A 23354-nucleotide genomic window follows, 5' to 3' on the forward strand; every position below is an offset into this window, starting at 1 on the left:
AAATCAAAGCATGGTGCATTGGCTTACATGGCACATTGGAGCGCCTCATGTGGTTTGCATCATACTGCCCAGAGTACGGCATATTGGATCATTCGATGCAGTGAACGTTGACACATGGAGCATCAAATCTGACTCCACGGGATTCGCAACATTGCTCGAAACATGGAAAATGGTCCTCTGTAGGTTGGCACAATCATTTATGCAATTATTTACCACTGTGACATATATGGTGTTGAAAGTCTCAAAGGTCCTTTCCATTAGTTCTGATGAGGCTCCTCATCTATAGCACAGTCTCTGAACTCTGCTGCTTCCGGGTGCTCTGAATGCCCAATTTCTTATACAGTACTACCGATTTGGCCCATTGAGCATTATGCCCAGGACATATTGAGAAATGCTATACCTACTTAGCTCTATACCAGCTTTGGAACTTCCATGTCAGCTACCCCCCTCTGGTCTCTGCCTACCATCACTAGGGTCTTGCTGGCTTTGCATTTACTGTCCCAGGGCTTGCGTTTGCAGTTTTCAGACACCATCTGTTCCATTCTTCCTCTGACCCCTAAACTGCCTCCAAGAGGAGAACAGGACCCAGTGCTAGTTTCTGAAGAATATGCCACTCTACGGACACCAGCCAGAGGTTGCAATAAGCAAGTGGAGCAGATCACCAGCATTGTTTGCAGTTATTTTTCTCCTCCTTCATTTCGGAGCTGGAACTGCCCTTGCAGTCTCTGCTACAGATTTATGTGTCCACTTATCCCATTCTGCCCTTTTCTCTGCAGAGGGTGATACTGAGTGCTCCACCATTTCTCACTTCCTCTTCATTGGGACAGAAATGAGATGCTACCCTCTTCCCTGGAGATTAGACTATTCAGCTGCTAGCTTTGTCATAGACAGGCAGTGCCTGTGCGGGAGCTCCCATACATTCTCAGTATTGCTCAAAGCTCTACTAGTTTAGCACGACAAGTCCGTTTGGTGCTGTTGGATGACATCACCCACAGATTATGGCTAATTCATCCTGCTATCTATAGAAAACACTGTTTACAGTATGCAAACTTGCTATACTGGTGTGGCAAAGCTTTCCTCCTCTGACATCAGTCTCACAAAGACTTATATAGTCAATACATTTTCCTTTTCTGGTATACACTAAGGATGTGAATCGGTACTGGACTCGTTTCTGGTATCGGGTTCGGGGAAAAACCGTGGGAAATCTTCGTTCCTGTGGTTTTTAGTGGGTTTTTTTTTTGGCTGTCTCATGCTGAAAAAAAAACCAACCACCCCGACCCTTTAAATCTAATTATTTCGAATCCCCCACCCTCCCAACCCCCCAAAAACTTTTTTAAAGTACCTGGTGGTCCGTCCCGGGAGCGATATCCTGCTCTCGGGCCATCGGCTGCCAGTAAACAAAATGGCGCCGATGGCCCTTTGCTCTTACCATGTGACAGGGGCTATCCGTGCCATTGGCTGGCCTCTTCACATGGTAGGAGCAATAGACGGCCAGCGTCCGATATTTTCAATCGTCAGAAAAATGATTTACATCCCTAGGGTACACATACAAGTTGATTTTTCCGTCTGAGATTTTTTTGTATGCAGAAAAGAAATGTTTTTGTAATATTTTTTATGCTGCTTTTTGTATTATCAAAATAACTAAATATTTGACCATTACTCTGTTTGATAATACAATATATTTCTTACAGGAAAGAGCACCTTCTCCGATGCTCCCAGTGCAAGTTTGCCAAATACTGTGATGCACGTTGCCAGGTAAGACAATAACAACTTGAAACCAAAGAAAGTAAACAAGACATCAGAGGAACAAAATTACATGGGCTGAAGCAGCATATTGTTGAAACTAGCCTTTATACCGTTGATTTGATAAAAATAAAAATCAGTACTGTAACCAAAAACATCTTCATAAAGCATTTTATTAACTTTTTTCTTAAACGTTGTATTATGGTTTGTTTGCAACCTTTGTCAACTAAAATTGGGCAAAAATAGGAACATGGAGTCCAAAATCTACTGAATCAGGGTTACAGCTCCAGGAAGGAGTTGAGATTTACAGATTCCAGAACAGGTTAGTCCCAATGAGATAGAAATGTATGTATATGAATATTTTATTTTGTTCATGTATTTTTGTTGAATTCTCAAGAATTTTTGAATTTTTATTATTTTTCTTCATGTCAGTAATGTTTTATATGCAATATATGCATCAGTACAATAGTACAAAATTAGTGCATTTTTCAATTTCAACAGTTGTTTAATTTATTTTCAAATGGTAAAGAAAAAAAACACAAACCATATACAGAATACTGCATCACAGAAACTACTTGGAACACAGCTTCTGGAAGAAATGAAAGAAAAAAAAAATTAAGTCCATGCGCAACAGTAAAAGTTAAATGAATATCAGTTTAAGTATACAAATTTTGAAGTAGTAGCATATCTTAATATAGGATTCCAAATTCTAGAAACTTCAAATGCATGATGATATTTAACTATGGCTGTAGTCTCATATTTGTATATAATACTGTCTGGTGGCATTCAGGTTACAACATTTAATAAAGTGCAATCCTTCCAACATCCTAGAACATTTTGAATACAGTAGACAGATATTTAATAATTTCCTGCCAGTAGGTGATAGACTGATACCCACAGAAATAGATTTAAAAATCGCAAGGTAATATGATAAAGGCATTAGTACATTTGAATCTTTGAGATATTCCAAACTTTCACCCAAAATGGCTGAACAATATTGAAATAAAATAAGGTTTGATCAAAAGTACCAACCTTGAACATATAGGAGCCAGCAATTTAACCAGAGTCCAAAAGTCAAAATGCACAAGAAAATAGTGACTGCATCAATGAAGCTGACAAGGAGTTCCATACAAATTCCGCCCCCCCCCAAAAAAAAAAAAAAAATTGTCTGCTTGAAAGACAAAAATCCAGTTCTTTTCCCCAAATCTTTTCCAGTGTTTTAGAATATTGAGTCTGGTGAGTCTCATTAAATTACAGAGCCCAGAAGCAGCCTGCCCATTGACATAAGTTATTTGACATATTTGTAACTCCCAAAATTTCAGTTAAATCCCCATAATCCTTTTTCTAAAAATGTAGATAATGCTTTAATTGTAGCTGTTTAAAACAATATAAAAAAAGAGGTCAAACTGTTGACTTAATTATTGAAAAGACAGATGTCCATTCTTTAATACCTATACACAAAAGGACAATTTTGTGATCTGTTTTGAAAAGGGAATTATTTCATAGATTATATTGTTTTGATTGGCGACAAGGAATATAAGAATGGGATTGCTCAGATTAATGCATTTACTCGGTGCCCGAGTGAAGGTAGGGATCCTGGCCGGGACAGCCCCCGGCCAGGATCCCTACCTTCACTCGGGCACCGAAGCAGGACCCCCTCCCGAGGCGGCGAACAGCTCGCGGGCCATGGCGCGATTCCCCCGGCGTTCCCTCATGCAGCGTCGGCAAGAGCTCGGCAGGCCCCGCCTCTTAAAGGGGCCGCGGTGCGAAGACCAGGCCGGCCCCGGAAATTGACGTCAGCACCCAGGGAGATTTAAACCTCTCCCTGGGAATTACCAGATGCCTTGTAATTAAGGTTTGGTGTAGTGGTCTAGCTGTGTACTCTCTGCTTGCCTGCCTTGATCCTGCCTGGACTCCGACTCTGCCTTGCCTGCCACCTGCCTTGACCCTGCCTGGACTCCAACTCCGCTTGCCTGCCGCTTGCCTTGACCCTGCCTGGACTTCGACTCTACCTTGCCTGCCGCCTGTCTTGACCCTGCCTGGACTCCGACTCTGCTTGCCTGCTGCCTGCCTTGACCCTGCCTGGACTCCGACTGTGCCTGCCTGCCACCTGCCTGGACTCCGACTCTGCTTGCCTGCCGCCTGCCTTGACCGTGCCTGGACTCCGACTCTGCTTGACTGCCGTCTGCCTTGAACCTGTCGGGACTCTGACTTGCTTTGCTTGTCGCCTGCCGTGACCGTTGCCTGGACTTTGCACTCCACCTCCCAGAGAGGAGTTCATCAGGACTGTTCCGTGGTGAGTACCCTCCGGACCAAGGGTCCACAACAGTACAAAATTACAAGGCCATGGACCCAGTGGATTTGTCTGGCCTCCAGTCTATTCCGGGCCTGGCTCAACAACTCATGCAACAGCGGCAGCAACAGCAGTGCCTAGAGACTCTGACGGCCACCGTCGAATGGTTGATAAGCCGGCTTGACTCGATGCGAGGAGCAGAAGCTGCCGCCCCTCCTCCAGCAAGCCCTAATCCTTCGACTTCCGTGAAACACATGCCAGCTCCACCACGATTCGCCGGAGAGGCTAAGCAATGTCGAGGATTTCTGAACCACTGCTTCATCAGGTTCTCTTTGCAAGAACAACAATTCCCTACGGATCGTGTGAAGACCTCGTTCATCACCACCTTATTAGATGGGAAGGCGCTGGCTTGGGCCTCCCCGATCTGAGAACGCGGAGACGCCATCTTAAATGACTTGCCTCTGTTTGTTCAGACCTTTCGCTAAGTATTCGATGAGCCTGGTCGTCTATCTACCGCCTCCTCTGAACTCCTCAACCTTCGCCAAGGCACCCGCACCTTGGCCGATTTTGCAGTGGAATTTCGTACCTTGGCGTCCGAGCTAGGATGGCATACAGATTGCCTAAGAGGAATCTTCCTGGAGGGGTTGTCTTCCCGCATTAAAGATGAATTAGCTGCACGGGAGATACCAGACGACTTGGAGGCATTGATTGATCTGGCAGGCCGCATTGATCGACGATTACAACAGCGTGCTAAAGAATCTAGACCAGCCCAATGCATGGTTCTGTTAGCCCCTACCTTCTCCCGCCCCATGGTCAACCCAACTACTTCTGAGACATCTTCAGAAGGCAGAGAGGAACCCATGCAGTTGGGGATGAGCCACTTGACTACAGAGGACTCAATGCAATCACCCGCTAGGATCGTTATCCTCTCCCACTGATTCCGGAATTATTAGACCGTCTGCACGGAGCCAAAGTATTTTCTAAATTGGACTTGCACGGCGCATACAACCTGGTTCGAATAAAACTGGAAGACGAATGGAAGACTGCGTTTAACACTCGCGACGGTCACTATGAGTATCTGGTGATGCCGTTTGGACTTTGCAATGCACCTGCGGTGTTTCAAAATCTAATGAATGAGGTATTTCTGGACTTGTTACATCAAGGAGTAATAGTTTTCTTGGATGATATACTAATTTATTCCAAGAATTTGGCCACACACCACACCTGTGTCCGAAGAGTTCTTCAACGCCTGAGAGAAAACCGGCTATTCGTCAAACTGGAGAAATGCTTGTTCGAAAAGCAATCCTTACCATTCCTGGGCTTCATTGTCTCCACCACCAGCTTCTGTATGGACCCGGACAAGTTAGCTAGCATCCGGGAGTGACTGCAACCAATGGGACTACGCGCCGTGCAACGTTTTCTTGGTTTTGCCAATTTTTATAGGAATTTCATTCCACAATATTCGCACATTGTGGCACCCATCACGGCTTTGACCAAGAAGGAAGCGGATCCCAAGAATTGGCCTAGCGAGGCTATACAGGCCTTCGAGAGACTCAAGACAGCATTTCTACAAGAGCCCTGCCTCCATCACCCAGATCCCACTCGGCCATTTATTGTAGAAGTAGACGCCTCGGACGTGGCCGTAGGAGCAGTACTTAGCCAACACTCCAACCAAGGTACACTCCTCCCATGCTCCTATTTCTCCTGTAAATTTTCTCAGGCCGAGAAGAATTATGGCATTGGAGACAAGGAGTTGTTGGCTATAAAGATGGCGTTCGAAGAATGGAGGCAATGGCTGGAGGGGGCACAACACACTATTACGGTCTACACAGACCATAAAAACTTGGAATACCTTAGCAAGGCGCAGCGATTGAACCCATACCAAGCCCGCTGGTCGCTATTCTTCAGCCGCTTTGATTTTGTATTACAATACTGCCCGGTAACCAAGAACATCCGTGCAGATGCCCTTTCCAGGCTACACGAAATCGAGGACACACCGGAAACCCTTAACTATATTATAGACCTGGCTAAAGTGATACTTGCCACTACGGAGACAGTGCCACCAGGGTTGATGGTTGTCCCCCTTCGTCTGCATACTAAAGTACTCTCTTGGGCACATGATTCCCTTACAGCTGGTCATCCTGGAAGACAACGTACGATGGAACTGTTATCTCACTACTACTGGTGGCCCCAGATGTGTCGGAACATGCGTGCTTATGTTGACTCTTGCCCGAAGTGTGCCCAACAAAAACCGTTACCTGGCCGGCCATGGGGCCTCCTCCAACCCCTTCCACCGCCTCAAGAACCCTGGACCCATGTTTCCACTGATTTTGTGGTGGACCTCCCTCCTTCCTCCGGGAATCGGGTTATATGGGTCGTGATCGACTGATTTTCGAAAATGGCTGCTAATGGACGGTTGGCGACATCTTGTGCTCCTACCATGTGACAGGTGCCGACCAATGGCACCAGTAGCCCCATGACATAGTAAGGGCAAAGGCTAGTGGCGTCATTTTGAATATCGGCAGCCGACAGCCCGAGTGCAGGAGATCACTCCAGGACCTCCGTTGGACAACCAGGGACTTTTGGCAAGTCTTGGGGGAGTCAGGAGGGTAGGGGTTTTATTCGTTAGTAATATGTTGCATTCCTGGGGGTTCGCCATAAATTTCGGACCCCCACGAATGCAACGAATAGGGACCTATATGAATGCACATCCCTACCCATATCTCAAAATACTATCCTGCAGAGTCAGGCAGTACGGTGAGAGCAGGGCAAGGGTAAAAAGTTAACACTTTCCAAGATTCAGGCTCTCCAGATGTATCTAGATATTCACCTTCATAATTTCTCTTGATGAATCTGCAAACCATATTGAAGGATTCATAACAAAAAGGTGAGTGACAAGCAGGTGCACTAGCTAGCGGGGTTCTTCAGCAGAAAATTAAAAACAGACAGGTGAGAAAAAATTGCGGGAAAGCAAAAATGCATGGTAGAAGGTACAAAGGGCATAATCAAGAGGAATGTAAATTTAAATATGTAGGACAAGCGGCTGGGAACGTGTGGCAGTGGTGCCAGGAAGGAGTCTCCCCTGGATGGAGGATATGCGAAGCAGAGGTCTTTGGGGTTGCACCCCGATTCGGAGTTGCTGAACCAGCTCCTGAAGAATGACGTTTTCCCCAGCCCCTGAGTCGATCAGGGATTGTGTTTCAAACTCTCTGTCCGGGAGAAGCAGAGTTACTGGGACGAAGCATGGGGAGTCGGTAGTGGCGTGACCTAGGGTTAGCTCCCCCGCTGTTCCTAGGTCCGAGCGTTTTAGTAGGGTTGAAGCTCCCAGAGCACGAGAGAGAGAGAGAGACACATACCTATCTAGGGAGAGGTCATTATGGCTAGGCTCTCTCCCTCTCATATTAAACATGGTCTCCCAGTGGTTGTATGCAGGAAATACAACAGGTCTGGCACTTATTGCAAAGTCTGAAAACGTTATCGCAATTTGCGCTAACTTAGCTCTTCACATAGGTAATTAGCGCAAATTGCGATAAACTGTTAGCATAAACCACATCCCTTTTGCTATCGCATGCGATACTTTTCGCATTTTGATAAATCCAGGCCTAATTTTCTCATTTTATCAAAGTTTCCCTTTTGAAAGTTTATCGCTAGACCTGTGGATTTTCTGACTGTCCTCCTCTTGTCACCCCATCCCCCATGATCACTATTGCCAAGCAGCCCCACCACCGTTACCTTTCTCACCAAATCCTGAGCTCTACTGAGAATTAGATCTAAAATTGCTCTCGTCGGCTCCTGAACCAATTGCTCCATAAAACTGTCTTTTATTCCATCCAGGAACCTTATCTCTCTAGCATGCCCTGTTGTTTCACTTATGCAGTCAATATTGGGGTAATTGAAATTTCCCATTAGTACTGCACTACCAGTTTGATTAGCTTCCCTAATTTCTCTTAGCATTTTACTGTCCGTCTCACCATTTTGGCCAGCTGGATGATAGTATACTCCTGTCACTATTCTCTTCCCTAACACACAAGGGGTTTTTACCCATAAAGATTCAATTTTGTATTTAGTCTCATGCAGGATGTTTATCCTGTTGGACTCTATGCCATCCCAGACATAAAGTGCAACCCCGCCTCCCAGATGCTCCTCTCTGTCATTGTGATATAATTTGTACCTTGGTATAGCACTATACCAATGGTTATCCTCCTTCCACCATGTCTCTGAGATGCCAATTAAGTCTATGTCATCATTCATTGCTAAACATTCTAATGCTCCCACCTTACTTCTTAGATTTCTGGCATTAGCATACAAACATTTCAAAGTGTGTATTTACATTCTGCTTTTCAGTTTACAAAGGTAAACTGGAAACATTTAGCTCAGGTGAATTTTTAATTATAGGCACTTGGACTACTTTTCTTATTATTGGAACCTCTCTGTTGGGATGCCCTAACTCTTAATCCTTCATTAGTATCCTTTGAAGATACCTCCCTCCGAACCATGTGCTGCTGAATGACTGTCAGCTTTCCCCTTTGTTCTAGTTTAAAAGCTGCTCTGTCTCCTTTTTAAAGGTTAGCGCCAGCAGCCTGGTTCCACCCTGGTTAAGGTGAATGACCTTTTTAATATAAAAACTACTATTTATGTATAATTTTTAATTGTGTGTGAGGAGGGAGTGGCTGGGGAGTACAAGGCTGTAAGTTTTACCTATGATGCTTAATACCCTTGCAGCTGCCCTGGTTGGACTGGATCCATGTGGGAAAACAGGATTCTGGAGCTGTGCTGCTTTGCATCCTCCAGTCTCAGCTCAGGCTTCATTTTTCTTTTTAAGCCCTGGAGGAACAGCATAGATTAGTCTGGTCTCCCCTCCCTTCCCATCCTTTAGAATAGGTAGACAGTGCAGAACCTGGGGATCTATAAAAGCAGCAGACTGTGTAGCATTCAGCCAATTGGAATGCATGGAATGGGGGGTGGGGTACGGTAAGTGGAGGCAAGCTACAGTCAGAAAAAGGGATGGGGTAACTCAAGAGGAAGTGCCTGTGCAGTATTGAGGAGGCTTCTGTAGGCTGGACTTTCCTCCTGAAAGGGTCAGTTGGTTGTGGAACCAGGGAGTCTCCTGGATTGGGGGTACTAAGAAGGGGTGGGGAGAGGAAGAACGCTGCTGCAGGCTGGGGAAGAGCAGCCAGCAAGCAAAAACCTTTTAGGTAATGATGTGGCAGTACTGGAGCGGAGGCACTCACTGTGTGAGCATATGAGCAACAGCACAATGATGGAATGTGTGTATCAGAGAGAGAGAGAGAGTGTCTTTCTCCCTGACACAGAAAGACACCCAAACACACACTTTCTCTGACATACCCATTAGAGATGTGCTTCGTTTTTGCATCTAGGGTCGGGCTACATGTCTGCCAACCCGTGGAAAACTTTGTTTTCCATTGGGTTGTTTGTTTTTTTTTCTCGGTAATTTTCGCCGAAAAAACCCCAAACCACCCAACCCTTAAAATTTAGTTATTTACAAACCCCCAACCTCCGGACCCCCCACAAAACTTACCTAAAATCCATGGTGGTCCAGCGGGGGTCCTGGGAGCGATCTCCCGCTCTCGGGCCGTCGGCAGCCAGTAAACAAAATGGCGCCAGTGGCCCTTTGCCCTTTCCCATGTGACAGGGGCTACCGTGCCATTAGTCGGCCCCTGTTACATGGTAGGAGCAATGGACAGCCGGCGTCATCTTAGAAAATGGCGCAGGCCATCCATTGCTCCTTCCATGTGAAGGGGCCGACCAATGGCACGGTGGGAAACATAAGCAAAAAGATACAAATGGTTAACGTAGGTGTATAAAATTGGGAGGTATTAATAACAAATAATGCCTAGGTATAACTAGAGATAGTATATTATAATATTATTATTATTATATTATTATTATTTTAGGAGGACAACCATTTTAATAAATTGCACTCTACCAAAAAAAAGACAGATTTTGCCAGCTTGACATTTTTTCAGTTTCTGTAAGCAATCCTGATACATTCCTTGTATATAATTTAGTTAAATGACTTGGAATGTTCAGTCCCAAATACCTAATATAACCATCTGCCGAAGAGAGCAGAAACTCCCCCAACCAATTATCTTTCAAATCTAGTATAAGATCCAGAACCTCAGGCTTTCCAAATTATTTTTTAAGCCTTACAAAGCAGTGAAATGAGCAAACATTAGCACGACTGCATTGAGAAAGATCTTAGGATGAAATCTTCCATATTCGCAAATGATTTCCAAGCCTAATGTCCTCAGTTTTAATACATGAAATACTTGTAGATTGTTGTATTTTCTGAGTAAGGATGTCAATCTTAAAATGACTAGGAGAAAAAAAGGCAACCCTGTTTGATTCATGTAGACAAGGTGAAATTCTCTGAAATCGCCCCATTAATTGTTATTGTTACTTAAGATAATGACTCCAGTTTTGAATGAAGTGCAATTGTGAAAAGGGGCATCTCCACCTCTATAGAGTCATTTATAAGGAAAAGAGATAAAAGCATTCCAATCTTCTCTGGATGCCATCTTCTTGAAAGCAGACCAGGCAAATCTGCAGCCATTATCATACAATAATGGTAGACAGTTATATTATTTTTTGCGCTTTTTACTTATAATTTCTTAATTTGTCATTTTTATTTGTGGTGTTATGGCCTTGATGTTAGAACTAATCATTGTATATAACATTGTTTCCTATGGGAAAATCAGTTTTGGCTTACTGTATATACTCCTTGATAAGTCGAGGGTATTTTTTGGGCCCCAAAATCAAGATTTATCTGTCACCTGTGGATAAGTTGAGGGTAAGTGTTCATTGTCAACAATTACCAAGAATGCTGAAAATGCTTCCTTATATCAAATAGCTTATATAGATGAGGTACATCAGAGGTTCTGAGAAATAATTATAGACTTGATTAGAATCCAGTATATTTGAGTTATTTCTATTCTCACTGATTTTTAATCCTTCCCTCCCTGTTCAATCTTTCCTTCCCTCCCTCCACCTACCATGGCTGCCCTCCCTGTTCAATCTTTCCTTTCCTCCCTCCACCTGCCATGGCTGCCCTCCCTGTTCAATCTTGCCCTCCCTGTTATTTATTTATTTATTTAGATTTATATTCTGTTTTTCCAACTTTTTTCAGCACTTCAAAGTGGATTACATTCAGGTACTGTAGGTATTTCCCTATCCCCAAAGGGCTCACAATCTAAATTTGTACCTTAGGCAATGGAGGGTAAAGTGACTTGCCCAAGGTCAATCCTTTCCTCCGTCCCCCCATGGCTGCCCTCCCTATTTAATCCTTTCCTCCCTTCCCCCCTTTGGCTGCCATCCCTATTCAATCCTTCCCTTCCTCCTGACCCACCCCTAAGATTCACCAAAAGCCCCTGGTAGTCCAGCGGGGGGCCTTGGAGTGATCTGCTCCCGGGCTGTAGGCTACCAGTAATCAAAATGGCGCCAGCAGCCCTTTGTCCTTACCATGTGACAGGGGCTACCGGTGCCATTCACTGGCCCCTGTGGCATAGTAGGAGCAATGGACGGCTCTTGCCATGTGACAGGGGCTGGCCAATGGCACCGGTAGCCCTTGCCATATGGTAAGGGCAAAGGGCTGTTGGTGCCATTTCGATTACTGGCAGTCGATGGCCCGGGAGCGGGAGATAGCTCCCGGGTCCCCCCGCTGGGCCACCAGGAACTTTTGGTGAGTTTTGAGGGGAGGGTTGGGAGGGTGGGGGGATTGCGCAATACGAGTGTATAAGTTGAGCCAACTTTTTTGTGCCTCTCTTCTGGCACACATTTCTCATCTTATACATGGGTATATACGGTAAGTTGTTTGGACTTCAAGATCAAATTGTGATTTCAGTGCAAGGACTTCCTCTAGTATGTCAGAACTCTTACAGTCCAAGGAGTGAAGAACCCATTTTCTGTGTGCATACAGCCTTAGAAAGAGAGTAGATGGAACAATAATCTGGTTCATACGGAATGCAGAAACCACGTTCAGAAAAAATTTAGGGTGAGTTTGTAGAACAATCCTGTTATGGTGAATATGAACCAGAGCCTGCAATTTTATTTTTTTTTTACTGTTCATGCCAAGATGATGGCAACAAGAAAACACTTTCCAGCTGGAGAACTACAGGTCCAACAAACCCAGAAGCTCAACAAAAGATTTCATAAGTTGAGCTAAGACTACATTGCGGTCAGAAGGTGCTGAGGCTTACTTACTAGAGGTTTAGAATGCCACAGTACTTGCATGAACTTTGACATAAAAGGGTGCAGTGAGATTGGAGCCCCTTCCACCTGCTGGTGATATGCTGCATTGAGATGAACTTTGACTGATGAATGTTGAGGCCTGAGGACGAGAGGCAGAATAGACACTAGAGCAGTTTCCTCAGGCCACAGGAAATGTGATCTAGCTGACTTGTTCTGCACCAAGTTGAGAACCTTTTTCACTTAAAGCTGTAAGATCTTCTGGTTGAAAGTTTCCTGGAGGAAATTAGAAAATCATCCACTTTATTGGGAAGAAGTGAGGAGGAGACTACTGTGCATTCAACATCCGTGCCATGAGGGCCAGTGATGGTAGACTTTAATGACAGAACTTGCCTACTTCCATCATGATGAGGATCAAAGACAGTACTAATGGAACAGGAGTCCAAATTGACAGACAGATAAGGTATGGATGCCAAGCCTGCTGTGGCCAGGCTGGCTCAGTGATGACCATGCTGAGATTACAAAATTTATTAATTAAAATCTTTAACCTAGCAGATGCAGGACTCAGGTAAAATTCTCAGCCTCTCAGCCAGGTCACCATGTGCTTTGAAATTCTGTCTCTAACTAGATTCTGGCTGCATCCAGCTGTGCAATAGTTTCAAACTACCCCAAAATATCTAGTAGATACTAGTGCACTGGGTTCCTCACTTTAATAACAGAGTTGGAAATTAAAATAATAAATAGCAAATATATTTCCACCTAGAAAATAAGTGTTAGATTCCAGCAACCCCCAAGATACAAAACAGCAGAAATAGCATTGATATTGCTTTTGGAGCCCCCATTGGAATCCTACATGTGCAGATGTTGGATCATATACATGTACCTCACTTTGGTTCCTGTTAAAAACAAAAGAACATCATCCATGTACAGGGACATGGACAGGTAAAATAGATAGCTTCAGTAAACACAGAGTAAAACTTAAATCCAGTCCATTTATCTAATTTCTACAGCAATACCTCTTCATAAACAGACAATACCTGAGAGACAGCTTCTGCTTACAGGCTTAGCACAGAACTTCAATACTTTCACCTCATATAAGATCAGTATACACAGGATTAAGAAGAGCTCTTGGGTCTTTCCTGGAATCCCACAGGTTCACTTGGCCTCCTAACTATCTAAATGTTGGGAACACCTTCCAGTTGTCCCAGCATACCTATTGAATGCCTTGAGGACCAAGCCAGATCCTCAGGGATTGGGGCTATGCACCAAGCTATGTGTAAACTGAGTCTGGATTTCTCAGAGCCATTCTGAGACTGGCACACCAGCCCCAAACTGAGCCAACCCAGGCTCAATACTATCTAGAATACCTTTTGCCCTGACACTTGCCCAAAGTCACAATGAATGTCTGTGGCAGAAGCAGGCTATGAACCCAGGTCTCCTGGGTCTCAGGCCATTGTAACCACTAGAGCCACTTCCTGTCTTTTAGAGTGCTTGTATCATTTAAACAAGATTTATTTAAAATTTCTTTGATCTTCTTCCTCAATGCAACAGAAGCAATATTCAAATGGAATTGGCCAGTGCTGTTGGGATTGAACGCTCTAAAACTGTAAACACATTAGCCCTTTTAATTTGACACATGGTTCAAATGTTCAAATTTTATATAAAAAAAAGCAAAATTGGCTCCTCTTCTACATTTAAGAAGGGACTAAAAACCTGGCTCATTCAACAAGCATATGCATAATTTACGATGACATATTTTTGTTTTTACCTCCCATGATTTCCTTGTTGCTAGCTATTTTATTATATTCTTTAAAATGTTTTATTTAAAATTTTATTTGTGCATTTTTACTGTTTCTCTTAACAAAACTTTGTATTTCATTTTATATTCTGAACTGTCAGTTTTATATTTTTATTGTAAACCGATGTGATGTCTTCCACGAACTTCGGTATATAAAAACAAATAAATAATAAATACTGCAAGTCTTAAGGCATTACAAAATATATATAGTATAAATAAAATAACTTTACGATACCATGCTGTGCTTTTTCTTTCTTGTTATTGCTTAAATTTAACACCAAGCAAAATATTGCATATATATATGGGGGCAATTTAAACTGCCGGGAGTCTTGTTAAGTTAACCAGATAAATTTATCTAATTTGTCTAATTTGTCCAGGATATTCAGTTAGCCTAATAAGTCTATCTAGTTAACTTTAGATCTTTACTGAGATCATCCTAAAGTTAGCCAACTAATTTAGCTGGATAATGTTGAATATTGGGGTTATCCTACTAAGCATGGTAGCTTTACTCCTCCCCAGAATGCACCCGAAGCCTCCTTTAATTAACTGCTTAAGTCAGAGGTGGTGGAATTTTCATAATCTTAAGTTTGGCTAAGTCTGAAACATAGCCATACAAACTGGTTACATGTGGACCTCTTTAAGCATGGGAAAAAAACCTCATCATGGTTACTGATTTTACAAACTAGCCTACTGTATTTCAAATGGAAGCTACTGCTGTCAGCACTTCTTACCTCCTTTTCTCATGTTACAGCTGAAGGACCAGACTTGTGAGACTCTCAGAACCAGGCAGGTGTTAATGCCAAATGTTAAATACATTATTGAGTGAACAGCTGTAGCACCAATCTCTCCAAGGACACATAGAAAGCATAAGTCTCAGGCCTTCATGTGACATGCTTTCATATATCTGTATCTCTGTATATTAACAGATTAACATAAGTGATGGCAGATAAAGAGCAAAATGGTTCATGCAGCCTGCCCAGCAAGGTTTTTAGGGTTGTAACTGCCTTTCTGTGCTTGTTACCTCAGTACCTTCTTAGAAGCACAATACAATCATTTTAATGCTGTTTTGGGCTGAACCATCACTCTGAGCATGTTATCACAGTGCTTCATTGCTGTCCTCTTGCTTCTGGGGATCATCTGCATTTCTCCCAGGCTTTTTTTGAATTCTGTTAACATCTGTCTCTTTACTACCACCCTTTCTGTGAAAATATATTTTCTGCCGTTATTCTGGAATCTCCCCACTTAAAGCTTAAGTGGGGAGATTCATGACCCCTAGTTGTACAATTTCTTTTTCATTGGTTAATGTTTGCTTCTTGTGCATTATTAATACCGTTCAGATATTTAAATGTCTATAGCAGATCCCCTGTCTCTCCTCTCCTCTAGGGTATACATATAAACTGTAGGTCTTTTGAGTCTCCTCTTATATGGCTTTAGGTGCAGACTCCATACTATTTTGGTTGCCTATCTCTATCCTTTCTGAGATATGGCACACAGTACTCCAAGTGAGGCTTTACCAATGACCTGTACAGGGGTATTATTGCCTCCTTTTTTTCTTGCTAGTTAAGCTTTTTCCTATGCACTCAAGGATCCCTTTAGCTGTGTCTTGAGAAAGAGACATAATTAAAAAAAAATAAAAATGAAATGTTCACATTTTGTGCCGTATGGAAAAAAATACTTTATCAAATAAGGAACTTTGTATGTTTATCAATGCATGTAATATATAGATATCTAGCTACATACGTACCATAGGTGCATATTCAGCAATGCATGAATACATGTAAGCAATAGTTATAGAAATGCAGCTGTAATACTGGTGGCATTTAATTTGGCACGCTATGTTATCCAAGTATAACTGCTAAACTGAAATTGACCACTATTTGGTTTTGATTTGATGAGCTCACTGCCTTACATGTTTGTTAGACCGCAAGGTTGGATATGTGTATCTTTGTATGGGCTGACTGACAAAATGAGAGCAATTTCTACTTAATTACCAGGCTTCTGCAGCACCAGTAATTAATACTGGAAATTCTTGGCTACCTTACGCTATGCATATTTTTGTTCATTTTTATGCTTTCAAACATATGGAATGTTGGAAAGCATTACATAAGAAGGGCCAAGCTGGGAACATTGAGCCCAGTATCCTTTCTCTGTCAGTGGCCAGTCTGGATCACTTAGAAGTGCTTGTCAGATTCCAAATAGGAAAATCCATTCTATGTTTCTCATTCCCAAAAGCAGAAAATGGAGACACCTAAGGCTATCTAATAATGGTTAATTCATCTGTTCTCTAGAAATGTATCCAAGCCTTTTTTAAACTCTGCTTTATTACTAGCTTTGATCACATTCTCTGGCAGCAAATTCCATAGTTTAAATATGCATTGAATGAAAAAATACTTTTGAAAATTAATTTTAAATCTGTTACTAGTTAGTTTAATGGAGTGGCCCTTACTCCTTGTATTATTAGAAAGAGTGAATAACTGTCCCCTATAGATTTGTTCTAAGCCACTTTTGATTTTGTAAGCCTCTATGATAGTAATATAATAACATAGTAGCACAGTAACAGTCAGCAGAAGAAGACCAAATGGTACATTCAGTCTGTTTAGCACCGACAAAACCCATACGGCCGGATTTTAAAAGGGTTACGCACATAAGTTATGCGCGTAATCCTTTTAAAACCCCCCCTGCGCATGCCGAGCCTATTTTGCATAGGCTCGGCGGCGCGTGCAAGCCTCGGGATGCGCGTAAGTCCCGGGGCTTCGCAAGGGGGGCGTGTCGGGGGCATGCCGGGTGAGCGGCGCAATTTTCTGGGCATTCCGGGGGAGTGGCGCTGACCTGGGGGCATGGTCGAGGCCTCCGGACCAGCTCCCGGGTCGGGTGATGGCGCGCCAGCAACCTGCTGGCGTGCGCAGAGTTACGCCTGCCTCTGGCTGGCGTAACTTTGCCAACAAAGGTAAGGAGAAGGGTTAGATAGGGCCGGGGGGGGGTTAGGGAGGGGAAGGTGTGGGGGGGGGGGGGTAGAAGGAAAGTTCCCTCCGAGGCTGCTCCGAAATTGGAGCGGCCTCGGAGGGAACGGGCAGCGCGCGCAGGTTGCACAAATGTGCACCCTCTTGCGTGCGCCGACCCCGGATTTTATAAGATACGCGCGGCTACGCGTACTTTTGTTCGTGCCTAGATTTAGAAAATCTACCCCATATTTTCAGGCCAATGCAATATCGGTGAGCATAAAACAGGCGCTCATGATTGAGCGCCCGCTCTCCTAATGCACACCGATCCACCTTTCCCGGGCACATGATTTAATTTTTAAATGGGCTGCCACAGTAAAAAGGAGGTGCTGGGGAAATTGTGCACCCCTAGCGCCTCCTCGGCATCGGGCACACCAGAGATGGCTGTCAGTGCGTGTTAGGAAAACAAATGCTCAATTTTATGAGCGTCCATTTTCCTAACCCTTGCTCAGCCATGGGTTAGGAAAATGGATGCTCGTTAATTGAGTGTCTGCTTTCCTAACCTGACCGCCGGCGACTTTTTTTGTTTTTTTCCCTTATTCCTTTTTTTGGTTTCTCCGACTTAATATCGCCACGATATTAAGTCTGAGGAACCTCAGAAAAGCAGTTAACTTTAGTGGCTTCTCAAGAATTAACACTTGCTCCAGCACATGTAAAGCCATGCGCTCAGCTGAGCGCATTATATTGCATCGGCCTTTTAGTGTGGATACATATACATTTCATGTAAAGAGGGTGTTAGCTTTTATTAGGCAATGTAGAATGCTGCATTAGTAGGGAGACCTGTTAGCGCAAGTTTTTTTAATGTGGGAAATTTAACGCCTGGGCCAGAGCAGGAGTAAAATTTAAGTTGTGTTTTTGGTGGCCAATTTAGTTCATTGTGGTACTGTAAGAAGGTGCTTCTCTGAGCTTTTCTGTGGCAAACATGGATTACGTTCCATTTTTTTTTATTCTTTGGTATATTTTGTGGGTAAACTGAAGAATTAGAGTGGGAGAAGCTTAAGAGCAAGGAAGAGAGAGAAAGAAGATGCTTTGTCACCAAAAGTGTAGAAGAAAGTGGGGTCTGAGAGGAGCAGGCTATCCTGAGTTAAGCAATTTGAAGAAGGACACACAAGTGCTTTGCTCCCGGCGTGGTCCACGATCAGCTATGGGTGGCTGTGTAGGCCGCGCTGCGATGCAGTACTCTACCCATACTAGTACCCGGATCCTTAATCTTCGTCCAAGTCTCCAAGTGCCTTGTCTCGTCCAAGTCTCCAAGTGCCTTGTCTTGTTCTTGTTCCAGTACCATCGCCTGTCCTCGACCTTTGTCTGTCCCGTCGTGCTTGCCGTTCCCATGCTGTGGGTCCGAAAGGGCTATCTAGTGGCTGGAGGGCTTACCCCAGAGACCAGCATTGCATTGTTGGGTCTCTTCTGGTGCGTTCAGATTCGGCAGAGGTCAGGGTCCCTGGTCTTCAGCCTGTCCGCCCATGCTCGGACAGGTCTTTCCTACCTTGGCGCTTCTTCGGAGTTCCTCTGGGGTCGTGCCATGGCCTAAGGGTACACTATCTCCCTGGAATTGGGACCGCTCCCTAACAACACTCTCCCTGTCTCAGTCAACCTGGGGATAAAACAGAGGCTTGAGGGACACACAGACAGGAAAGATGAGGAGGTGCTCTGTGCATTCTGTGCTGCATAAAGCATGTTCCACCTATCTGAATATTAGGCAGTGGTAACTTTCCCCTAGCACGGTTGGGAAAGATTATACTATAGGATCAGCGAAAGTTATTTTAAACAGTGAATAATCCATGAAGAGCATGGATCCAAGACACATCTAGAAGGTCTTAATGAGTCTAAGCACTCACCACCTTCTTGATTGACACCACATGGAAAACGGAACAAATATGATCTCCAGAACATTGGAAATAATTCATTATATGTGCCTTGGTCCAATGTCACATTGTTTAATGAGTTTAAAGACCCACAAAGAACATAAGTTTCATGCTGGGTAAGATCCAGGTCCATCAAGCCCAATAGCAAGTCCTGGTCACAAGTATCCTGCAGATCATAAATAGTTGATTTATTTCACTCCCAAGGATAAGCAATGTTTTCCCCAAGTCTACCTGGCTAATAATTGTTTATGGACTTTTCCTTCAGGAACTTATCCGGCCCTCTTTTGAACCCTGCAGTGTTAGTTGCCTTGACCATATCCTCTGTCAATAAGATTCTATAGCTTGATTGTACACCAAGTTAAAAAAAAAAAATGCCCTGTGATTTGATTTAAATCTGCTGGATACTGATTGGTTGGGGGATTTGCCTGGTTTGTGATCTTGTTTGTTTTAAGTTAGAAAAAGTGAGTTAATTTTCATCGGCAGGAAAAGAATGTGAATTTGTGCAAGTCTAACTTTAATATGTTAATGAATAAAACGATAAATCCATAAATCTTCTAGTTGCTAGTTTCATGTTGTGTCCCCTAGTCTTGGTGTTTGAAAGGGTAAATAGCCATTCCCTATTTACCCTGTTCCACCCCACTCATGATTTTATAAATTGCAATTATATCCTCTCGTTGTTTCTTCTCCAAGCTAAAGAACAGTTATCTGTTCAGCTGCTCTCCCTAAGGGAGCTATTCCATCCCTTTATCATTTTTGACAACTTTTCTACATGTGCTATGTATTTTTTAAGATGGGGTAATCAGAAATGCACATAATACTTAAGGTTCCATGGATCTATACAAACGCATTATATTCTCAGTTATGTTCTCTGTTGCTTTACAAATAATTTGTAATATTCTATTTGCCTTTTTTACTGCTGCCTCACACTGAGCCAACAATTTCAAGGTATTGTCTACCATGATCCATGGTACTTTTCATGGGTGGTGACTCCTAACATGGAACCCAGCATTGTGTAACTGTAGTTGGGATTAGTTTTTCCTAAATGCATTACTTTGCACTTGTCCACTTTAAATGGTATCTGCCATTTAGATGCCCATTCTGCTAGTTTCACAAGATCCTTCTGCAGTTCCTCACAATCAGTTGCTGTTTTAACGACTCAGAACAATTGTCATCTGCAAATTTGGTCACCTCACTCGTTCCCTTTTCCAGATCATTTATGAATATGCTAAATAGCACATGTCCCAATATAGACACCTGGAACACTCCACTAACAGCCTTTCTACATTTGAAAAACTGACCACTTAGTCCTACCTTTATTCATGTCTTTTATCTAGTTACCAATCCACAATAGAATAGTGTTTCCTATCCCATGACCTCCTTACTTGCTGAGGAGGTTCTCTTGAGGGACTTTGTCAATGTCTACTGAAAATAAAAGTACACTGTAACAATCGATTCATCTTTCTTTGCTTATTTATTGACATTTCCCCCCCCCCCCCAAAAAAAAAAATCTATTTTATTTATTTATTTATTTATTTAGGTTTTTTATATACCGACCTTCTTGTAAAAAATTACAAATCAGACCGGTTTTTATTTTATTGGTAAGGCAAGAATTCCTTTTGCAAAAATCATGTTGACTCTCCCCCATTGGATCATGTCTTCATTTTGTCAATACATTTGTTTAAACAAAGCTTCTTTTAAAAATTGGTGTCTCATTGGTCACCCTCCAGCTCTTGTAATTTCATGTTTGAGCTGTGGTAGTGGTGGAAGGGGGATGGAGGAGAGCAAGTGCAGAGTTGTGTGTGTGATCAAGAAAGTACAGGTTGGGGGATTTGAGGAAGCAGCTGTGTGTGTGTGGTGAGGACAGTATGCACAGGGCTGAGAGCGAAGGGTACACAGGACAGCAGGTACAGAGCAAGTGCAATGCTGGAAGATAAGGACAGCTGTTACAGAGCAGTGTGTGTGAGACACAGGAGGTACAGAGCTGATTGTCAGTTTGGGAGAGAGCAGCTTAGCGCTGAGCGAGTGTACTTGGAGGGGACTAGGACAGAACAGTGCTTAGAACAGAGGTTGACAACTCTGGTCTACAAGACCCACAAACAGGTCTGGTGTTCGGGCTCTCCACAACGAATATGCATGAGAAATACTTACATACACTGGAGGCAGGGTATGCAAATTTATCTCATGCATATTCGTTGTGGTCAGTCTGAACACCAGCCCTGTTTGTGGATCTTGAGGATTGGAGTGGACCACTCCTGGGTTAGAGGATGTATATAATGCCGATGCATTTTAAGGAAGCACAGTACAGAGATGCAGTAGGCTATCTCCCGATTCTAGGATGGGACAGTTGACAGATAAGTGGGAGAGATCCTCGAGTGCATGCTCACCTGAGAGATGACCTATTTAAAGGATGATTTAAACTCCTGAATATCTGAAGTCAGTTCACCAATGTCCCTGCTTTCGTAACATCAAAAAAGCCATGTTGGCCTATGCCAAAACGAATTAAGTGCACTTGAGCATAAACATGTGCATATACTTGGAAATATGAATATGCATCAGTTGGATGTATGCACATACATGCTCACACAATAGCAATTTTATCTACACAGTAATTTCAAACTCATCAGCACCTACTGTCACAATGCATCTTTTGGTTTAAATAAGAATTGTTTAGTGATACTAAATAGCTCTGGGGTGTTTTAATGAGCAGTTAAATTTTGGTTTTAAAAAAATCTCTACTGCTTTATTTGATTCAGCATAGTTTTATATCGCTTTCCCATCAATAGTAACTTTTCTCTAACAGAGTAATTTTGATGCCTTTAATATTTTTTTTCTTATCTCCTTTCTTGACATTTCAGTTCGAGACCTTTGTAGTTAAACCTTTTGAGTAATCTCTCTCTCTTTGATAATTGTCAGTGAGGGAACAGAATGATAGTGTTGGTAATAAATTGAGAATTTACCTGTTCCTCCATATCCTCACTCACAGACGCAGACTGGTTTTTTAATTGATCCCAACAGTTCTTAAAAATATCATAGGCAATCTTGTTATGCAAATATAAACTATCCTTTACCTTAGAAGACACAGTTTATATTTGCATAACAAGATTGATTATGACACTTTTAATAATTGTTGGGATCAATTACAAGGCCAGTCTGCATCTGGGAGTGAGGATATGAGGTAAAGATAGCTTGTCAATATTTTAAATACAAAGGATTTAATTTTTGTGGACAAAAATTACAGGTCTTTTCAGATGTCACATGAAACAGAATTACATAGGAAGTTATTTTTAGCTCTTAGTGTGTACTATTCTACTGGGGCCCATTTTTTTTCTAAAGTTTCCCTGCAAGTGTATAGTGGCTTACCACTGGCGCTAACCTTTAAAAAGGAGATAGAGCAGCTTTCAAACTAGAACAAAGGGGAAAGCAGACAGTCGCTCAGCAGTGCATGGTTCGGAGGGAAGTATCTTCAAAGGATACTAATGATGCATTAGAATTAGGGCATCTTGACAGTGAGGTTCCAATAATAAGAAAAGTAGTCCAAGGGCCTGTAACTAAAAACTCACCTGAGCTAAAAAAATTCTAACTTATCCCTATCAAAAAGCAGAATGAAAATACAAACAAAAAACAAACTTTGAAATGTTTGTATGCTAATGCCAGATGTCTAAGAAGTAAGAAGGGAGAATTAGAATGTATAGCAGTAAATGATGACAGACTTAATTGGCATATCAGAGACATGGTGAAAGGAGGACAAATAATGGGACAGTGCTATACAGGGGTACAAATTATATCTCAATGACAGAGAGGAGCATCTGGGAGGTGGTGTAGCGCTTTATGTCTGGGGTGGCATAGAGTCCAACAGGATCCTGCATGAGACTAAATGCACAATCAAATCTTTATGGGTAGAAATCCCTTGTGTGTTGGGGAAGACTATAGTGATAGGAGTATACTACCGTCCACCTGTTTGTTTATTTATTTATTTATTTGTTTATTTATTTAGGGCTTTTTTATACCGACATTCATGATACCAATCATATCATATCGGTTTACAAGAAACAATGGTGCAAAAACATTAACATCAACATGAACAATAGGCGACGAGAGAACAAGTGAACAAAAGTTACAATAAAACAGGGGCACATGAACTGGGAGGAGGAAGAGCCAGAGACATGGCTAACTCAGAAATAAATAATATCTAGTCTCAGAAATAAATAATATCTAGTCAAATATTCAGGATTATAATAAAACATGTACTCAGGACTGGATTATTTCAAATATGTAAATATCATATACTCAGGGCTGTAATAATATCATATGTTCCTGACTAAATAGTGTCAGTTCATAAAACTCGGGACTAATTAATATATAGTCAGATATAGCAAATGTTGCTTACCTGTAACAGGTGTTCTCACAGGACAGCAGGATGTTAGTCCTCACATATGGGTGACATCACAGGA

General features: G+C 42.6%; 1 protein-coding gene across 1 annotated transcript in view; it reads left to right on the forward strand.

Annotated features, from left to right (window-relative positions):
- SMYD3 (SET and MYND domain containing 3) overlaps positions 1-23354 on the forward strand; it is a 1539893-nt gene that overhangs the window by 192713 nt on the left and 1323826 nt on the right. The window contains exon 2 of the mRNA XM_029593951.1: positions 1692-1755. Within this exon, the coding sequence (XP_029449811.1) occupies positions 1692-1755 (64 nt within the window). The remainder of the gene's footprint in view (positions 1-1691; positions 1756-23354) is intronic.

This window comes from Rhinatrema bivittatum, chromosome 3, assembly GCF_901001135.1.
Source record: "Rhinatrema bivittatum chromosome 3, aRhiBiv1.1, whole genome shotgun sequence".
Lineage (NCBI taxonomy): Eukaryota > Metazoa > Chordata > Amphibia > Gymnophiona > Rhinatrematidae > Rhinatrema > Rhinatrema bivittatum.